The sequence below is a fragment of the Plectropomus leopardus genome, chromosome 10, assembly GCF_026936395.1.
Source record: "Plectropomus leopardus strain MGB_pleo_1.0 chromosome 10, ASM2693639v1, whole genome shotgun sequence".
Taxonomy (NCBI): Eukaryota; Metazoa; Chordata; class Actinopteri; order Perciformes; family Serranidae; genus Plectropomus; species Plectropomus leopardus.
The window spans coordinates 36856385-36864081 of NC_142185.1; the positions used below are offsets into that span (position 1 = coordinate 36856385).

The window sequence follows — 7697 nt, forward strand, 5'->3', positions numbered from 1 at the left end:
TAAATAAAACTGTTAAAAAAAAGTTTTTCATCTTTTGAATTTAAAATAATAGAAATAAAATTGCTTCAATTTAGTTTGCTTTTTAAAAATCCATATTTGTTTATTTTACTGTTATTGTTGTTTTTTTAAAAGAAATTTGTCAAAATTTAGTTTGATTATTCAGATAGAAGATAGAATAAATAAAATTGTTTTTAAAATTATTTAAATAAATAAAATTAACCAAATTGTCCAAAGTAGTTTTTCTATTTAAAAGCAGAATAAAATAAATAAAAGTGTTATGTTTTCAAATTTAAAATCAGATAAAATTGTCATACAATGTGTTTTTTTATTTAAAGCAAAATTGCCACATGTTATTTTGGGTTTTTTTATTCAAATAAAAAGCTTTAAAAAGTAAACATTTATTATTTTATTCAAATCAAAAATGGAATACAGATTGTCAAAAAACTGTCTCTTTAATTTTTAATTATTATTATTTTTAAATAAACAAAAATAAGTCACATTTTTTGGCTACGGTGGTATGTTAATGTATTAATTATCTGCTTCAACTGTCAGATTTTCTGAACGATATTTGAAAGTAGTTGAGAGGTGTTCAGTCCTGCAGGTTTGTCTCCTCTCTGCCAACACAAACACTGTCGCACCATCACAGACTTTCTGTGTTTCACAGATTTTTGGTGACGACAGTTTCCACTCCTCAACATACTGAGCCTCACTGCAGCCATGTGACCCAAAATACTGAAATAATTCTCCTCAGTTGTTTTTTTTAGTACTGCAGCGCCGCCCTGTGGTAAAAACACCGACAACACACAGCTGATACTGTATATAATATACTGTATTTATTTACTTACAAAATCACACTCAGGAATACAAAGTGCTAGATAATATGCAGTACAAAAACATACATTTAAAGGACAGAAAAACTGCTTTCCACTCACACAGACAGAGACGCAGGTCAAGTTTGTTTCGTTTTTTTCAGGCAGGTATGTCCAGGTTCTCGTCTCCTCTCGGGTATCCCTCCACCTCCATCGTCATCAGAAACTCTGCAAAAAACAACAAAAAAGTCATTACCATCGACATTTAAGTCCATGTGTTCGCAGGATCTCTGTCGCTCTCTGGTGTGAACTTCAGTAATGACTCTGTGATAAACACACGAAAAAAAGAAACGATAAAACCGTAATAATAAAAAAATAAAAAGGGAAAAATAAATAGGAAAGTACATTATTAACATTATGAATTTATCTCAATTTTAATCAATAAATGAACACCTTTGGGTTTTTTTAAATGGCATTTTGGCAACATTTAATGACAAATTATTCTATTTTTTGAGTTCATTATTTATTTATTTTTTAATTTTGGCAGCTCCCGTCTGCCATTTAAAATAAATAACAAATGCAAACATAAATAAATACATTATACATTTAATTACAAAAATTAGTAAAGGGGAAGATTAATAAACCGGGGGCAAATTCAAAGGTTAATAAAGACGCAAATTAAAACAAATGTAAATTAATGTCACATTTTATATATTAATTAATTTTTACATTTATTTTTAACATGGGTGTAGATTTCATAGATGCAGAGATGTCCTCGTCCTTAATTAGAGCACGTGCACTTGTCTCCCCCAATAAAAACATGAAAGTAGCAGAGCACTTTTATTTTGACAAAATTAAATAAAATTTGAATATAAATTCATGCAAAAAGACAAAAAATGATGCATTAGAAATCCCCAGAATGCAGAAATATAAAATGTTTGACTCACAAAATGTAATGAGAGTTTCCCGTTTTCGTGTGTGTGTGTGTGTATGTGTGTGTGTGTGTGTGTGTGTGTGTGTGTGTGTGTGTGTGTGTGTGTGTGTGTGTGTGTGTGTGTGTGTATGTGTGTGTGTAAGGTTTTACATGAAACAAAACCTGCATCCCTGATTTTAAATATTTGGTCGATTTAACGGCATATTGAATTATTTGTGTAGTGATTTATAATTTATTTATATTTTATTTGGGCAGCTGAAGTAACATAAAGCTCATTATTGGCTGCACCTTCAGTGTAGTCGATGTCGGGCCGGGTGGAGACGACGGCCCACGCCAGACCCACCAACATCGCCACCACCAGGTTCACCACGATCCACGGCCGCAAGATCTGCTGCTCCGAACCCGGAGGCCTGCAGGACGCCACCAGGGTGAGTACAATACTGCATAATACTACACAGTATTATATAAAACTCTATAATGCAGTAGAACACAATAGAATATAGTAGAAAGAAGCTCTGACCACAGAGTCTCGTTGGCGGTCGGGTAGAGGTGGATACGATCGCTGGTCATCTGCTGACTGAGGGAGAGGATCAGGGCGATGAAGTACACTGAAACACACACAGGAGCATCACCGTCATCACCATCACCTTCATCATCAGCTTCATCACCACCTTCATCATCAGCATCACCTTCATCAGTCTCATCATCACCTTCATCATCACCATCATCACCTTCATCACCATCAGCTTCATCATCACCATCATCACCTTCATCACCATCAGCTTCATCATCACCATCATCACCTTCATCACCATCAGCTTCATCATCACCATCAGTCTCATCACCATCATCACCTCCATCACCATCAGCTTCATCATCACCATCATTAGTCTCATCACCATCATCATCACCATCATTAGTCTCATCACCATCATCACCTTCATCACCATCAGCTTCATCATCACCATCATCACCTTCATCAGTCTCATCGTCACCATCATCACCTTCATCAGTCTCATCACCACCATCATCATCACCCTCATCATCACCTTCATCAGTCTCATCATCACTATCATCACCATCAGCATCATCATCAGCTTCATCATCACCAGCTTCATCACCATCACTATCATAACCATCATCATCATCATCATCATCACCACCATCACCTTCATCATGCGTCACTCACAGAAGGAGGCGATGGCAGCAGGATCCAGAGTGAGGAATCCTCTCAGAGCCATGGTCGCTTTGGCCAGATTCACTCTGCAGGAAACACCAAAATCAAAACTTTCAGTCACCAAAAATTCAAGGTACTTGTACTATTTTTCGAGTATTCCTATTTTTGTTACTTTACACCGCTACTCCACTACATCTCAGCTGAAAATATTTTTGCTGCAGAATCTACATTTTTACTTTTACCCTTTGAACTCTGCAGTAGAAATTGTCCTGCAGTGCCTAAATTGGCATGTTCGCATATTGTACTGTATTTTCTTAGAGTATCTTTAAATGCATCATATCCTTAACAGCTGTACAATTTCAGCCACTGATACTCACATTATCTCAAGTTATCTTAAAATTCCCCTAAATTCGTGAATGTCCTAAAATCTGAGAAATATTCTTAAATCCAAAAAAATCGTAAAATCCTAGAAATGTCATTAAATCTAAGAAATATCATCTAAAAACATCAGAAAATCCTTGAAACATTTTATAATCTGAGAAATATCCTTAAATCCTAGAAACTCCTAAAATCTGAGAAATATCCTAAAATTAAAAAAACCATCCTGAAATTCTAAAAACATCCTAAAATCCTAGAAACATCTTCAAATCCTTCAAATTATCTCAAATCCAAAATATATCCCTAAATACTAGAAAAGCCCTAAAGCCTGGAAAATGTCCCAAAATCTTGAAAACGTCCTGAAATTGTGGTAATGTCCTTGAAATGGATGTTTTTAGTATGCAAACAACGGTGGCCCTGGGACGTCCATTTTTAAAAGGTTATTTATTTTAACCACATTAAGCTACTTTAAGATACTTTTACTTCAGTAAGATTTCGCATGCAGGACTGTCACTAGTAGAAGAGTATTTTTGCTGTGTGGCATCAGTAGTACTTTTACTGCAGTAAATGATCTGAGTACTTGTTCCACCTGTTTGTAGTTAGAGGTTATTGCTGGTGTCATGTTCTGCACAGACCTGTCGAACGCAGACACCGTGCTGACGGCGAGCAGCAGGTACAGCAGAGACTGAGCCGGGTAGGCCAGAGCGTGGTACTGCTGCAGCAGGTTGGGCAGCGTGGTCATCTGCTCGCCCGCCAGCACATACACGACAATGATGTTCCACACGGCGTAACCAGCCAGGAACCCATGAGAGAAGAGACCAATGACCCTGCACACAGCACAGGACGACAGGAGAGGAGGGGGTGTCTAATGAGAGGGGGTCCTCACAAAGAGGTGTTGGGGTGATGGTCCCCACAAATGCAGCAAAACGTGTGTGTGTGTGTGTGTGTGTGTGTGTGTGTGTGTGTGTGTGTGTGTGTGTGTGTGTGTGCAGACCTGAAGCCACTGTGGACTCTCATGGCAACGTCTCTGGTGGTCCAGATCTGTCGGGGGTCCATGTAGTCGTCCATCAGCTCTGAGTGTCGGAGCTGCTCAACTCGCTCTGCCTGAAAACGTCCTGCGCGCGCGCACACACACACACACACACACACACACAGAATGTGCTAAAAAATTAATACTTTTTTTCTATCTCATTTTTTTAAATATCTAAGTGAAAGAATTATAACAATAGTTTTCTGGGTATTTTTTTCTTGATTTTTGATAATATCTAATATTTATTATTTATTTTATTTCTTCAGTTTATTGAGTAAAGACAGTGCACATAAATCATCATATCAGCAGTAAGCATCAATGCAAATATGCCGGAATGAACGCAATTGCTAAATGTAATCCGTAGTCCTAAAACCGGCACCATATATACTCTTTTTTTTTTGCAGTTTGCAGGATATTTCTTGCCATGGTGTTGCCCATTTTTTTGAAAGAATTAAAACTGATTTTCTCAGGTTTCAGAGGTATAATGCTTGTAAATGGCATCTAAATGCAGCACGAGAAAACTGATGTCAATCCAGGTGTTGTCCTCAAGGTCATTCCGACCCCAAATGAAATGTTTTGCCGTCAAAATATGTTTTTCATACTTACGTAAACGAGGTCTGTTGGCCCTAAATTCTAAAACGAAGGTAAACGTGTGGTGATGGGCTGGACTGAAGTAAGACTAAAGGTGTAACACAGAATTGATTGACGATTTATACAATACGCTTTAAATAACAGTCAAACCAGGCGGGCTCGTTTTTGACCCCAGAGGACAAAAGGTGTGTGGCGATCAGGAGGACATTACGAGTGTAAATAACGAGGTAAAGTCCCAGCAGCTCCAGTTTGTACTGAAACACAGATTTAGCCGAATGTGTGTGTGTGTGTGTGTGTTCAGTGTTTCACACTCACTGTTTCTCTCCACGAAGACTTTCCCGACCGGCTGGCTGTGGCCCTGCGGGGCCGAGAACAGGGAATGCTGGGGGATCGGGGACTGGGGCTCGGTGACGATGTCGTCCTCTTCGGCTCCGAGGTCGTTGCTGTAGTGCTCCGCCGTCTTCGCCTTCCTGACGTGAGGAATATTGAGATATATTACATTTTTGGCATTGATTGTTGAAAACGTGACTGGACGGACTGAGATGAAATTTGTAAATCGTGACCTCGACTTAAAAAAATCAGGACGCCGTTTCTCACCTCTTCCTCTTCGTCTTTCTGGTCACAGCCGCAGTGGTTTCCTCTGCGTCAGCGTCCGGCTCGGCCGCGTCACCGTTTGGCAAGTCGGCGTTTTCTGCTTCATGATCTGAAAAAAAAAAACAAAACACATGATGTGTTTGTGTAATTTGATGTAGTTTTGTTTTATTTCAAATTTGTCTAATGTAGGTTTGTATATTGACACATTTATCTTTAATGTATTTTGGAAATGTTAAGTTTAAAAACAAAAACATTACTGACCCTGGACATTGCTTTATTTTAAATTATTTTTCTAAATTCTTTACATTCTTATTTATTTAAATTTCTTATGTATTTTTATTTTATTGACTTATATATACTTTTAAAATATCATTAATGTATTTTTTTATCACTGTTTTGTATGTAGACCTGTGTATATTGATATAGTTACATATATTTTTGAGCTACACCTGAGCAGCCGTGTTACCGATGGTGGGCGTCTTCCTCTTTTTCTTCTTCTTCTGTGGTGCTGGGTCCTGCGGCTCCGGGGTCAGAGGCTCTTTGCTCTCAGAGTGTCTCCTGTTGGACGCGTCCTCCATCTCCACGTCCACGCCTCCTGCAGAGGAGCAGCAGAAACAGAATAAAGCAGACGGAGGAGAGCAGATTCCTCTGAGGAGCTGCGGGAGTAAACCGGCTCCTCTCACCTTCTCCCTGCTCCTCGCCATCCGTCGCCTCCTTCTTCGGCTTCTTCTTCTTGCTCTTGACGGTCGGCATGGTGCCGTTTCTCTGCGGATAAACCCGGCGAGGAGGTTCTGTCAGCGAGCCGTTTCCCTCCTTGAATGTAGGTCGTCTGAGTGAGGAGGAGGCTGCCGGAGTCTGTGGGACATAATGAGATTATGCTGAGCTGGGAGGAGGACAGCTGGTGGCGCCGAAGAACCGACCGGACGCTCACTTTAACGGAAACTTCAACAGATCTGCAGAGAATCGGCGTGATCCGGTTTTTAAAATGACGTCCGTGTCCCTGTTTGATACAGTCAAACTTGTCTTCTAACGTTTGGATTCCTCCTGTCTGCTGAACGTGAGAGCAGCAGCTCTCCTTTAACTCCCCCAAAGAGCCAATAAGTGTATTTACAGCTCCTTCTTTAACCCCTTGGTGCCCAGTGGGTTCTCAGGGCCTGATCCCTGTAGCGGCCTCTGACTGCAGGCCTGAGGAGGACACCTGTGTCCCGTGAGTCAGACTCAAGTATTTCTGCAGGCAGCACGTGCAGATCAACAGGTGTGTTCAGCAGGTGTGTGTGAGTGAATCAGTGTGAGCGCTCACCTGCAGAGCAGCAGACGATCACAAACTCCTCCGTCTGTCTCCGATCTGATCCGGCTGAGGGGGAAAAGGGTTTCAGCATGAGCCTCGGGACACAATCAGCTTCCTTCACCCGATATCCGTCTCCTCTGCTCTTATTTTGGCCCAAAAGTTACATTCAAAATGCCTGCTGGACTGTAAACGGTTTAAAATCTGGATCCTGAGCCCAGAGGAGGAGGCGCAGTGCAGCAGATGGAGGATTGAGGAGGCTCCTCTGCAGGTTTGAGACTCGTCCCGGGTTTTAGAGTGACAGGTGGATGAGCCTCGACGGTCTCTCTGAGCTCTGTGATTGGTCGATCAGCTGTGAGGTCACCTGATGAGAGCGCTGCTAAGACGCCATGGATGCTGATAATCCTTCAGCTGCCAAATCTGCAACACACCCAAACACACTTTAGTCACACACACACGGACGTTTTAATGTTACGGATGACGTTTCAGCTGGTTATTGTAAAGAAATGTGGGAAAGTATTAAGAGTCTTTATGACCATACGAAGGTTGTAGAAGGCGGACGCATTTACCCGAAATCAGGCGAGACAACGGGAAATCAGTCCGGGATAAAGTCCTGCAGAGTCCTGTATGAGCAGTGAGTCCGGATTTATATGCTGTCTGAGAGTAATCGGGACCAGGTGAGCTAAATTAGCTCGATGAGGTGGGCGTGGCTAGTGCTGAGGAGCGGGAAAATCAGGGTGAATGGAAATAACGGACTGAGAGCCGAGAGACTGAGCATGCAGAACTGTGACGAACACATTAATGCATCAATAATTATAAAATACAATAATATTCATTATTTTGAGCGGTCCTTTCTGCCTAATGAGAACTTTTGGTACTTAAAATATAATTTGATGCCA

The 7697-nt window shown here is 40.7% G+C and overlaps 1 protein-coding gene across 4 annotated transcripts; it reads right to left on the minus strand.

The window, feature by feature from the left end:
- Positions 1–811: 811 nt before the first annotated feature.
- LOC121964539 (transmembrane protein 237A) lies at positions 812–7428 on the minus strand. Of its 4 annotated transcripts, XM_088083813.1 has the most exons (13): positions 7368–7428; positions 6966–7218; positions 6814–6867; positions 6197–6368; positions 5980–6108; positions 5517–5622; positions 5235–5389; positions 4293–4413; positions 3934–4125; positions 2933–3006; positions 2264–2351; positions 2032–2153; positions 812–1037 (listed from the first exon to the last, which is right to left on the minus strand). In XM_088083813.1, exons 4-13 carry the CDS (start codon positions 6264–6266, stop codon positions 970–972), a joined length of 1125 nt encoding a protein of 374 aa, XP_087939939.1. In that variant the 5' UTR covers positions 6267–6368; positions 6814–6867; positions 6966–7218; positions 7368–7428; the 3' UTR covers positions 812–969. The 4 variants fall into 4 exon arrangements, with proteins under 4 accessions (XP_087939939.1, XP_087939937.1, XP_087939938.1 ...); XM_088083811.1 differs by having other exon boundaries at positions 6814–7218; XM_088083812.1 differs by having other exon boundaries at positions 6814–7238; positions 7368–7382.
- Positions 7429–7697: the final 269 nt, after the last annotated feature.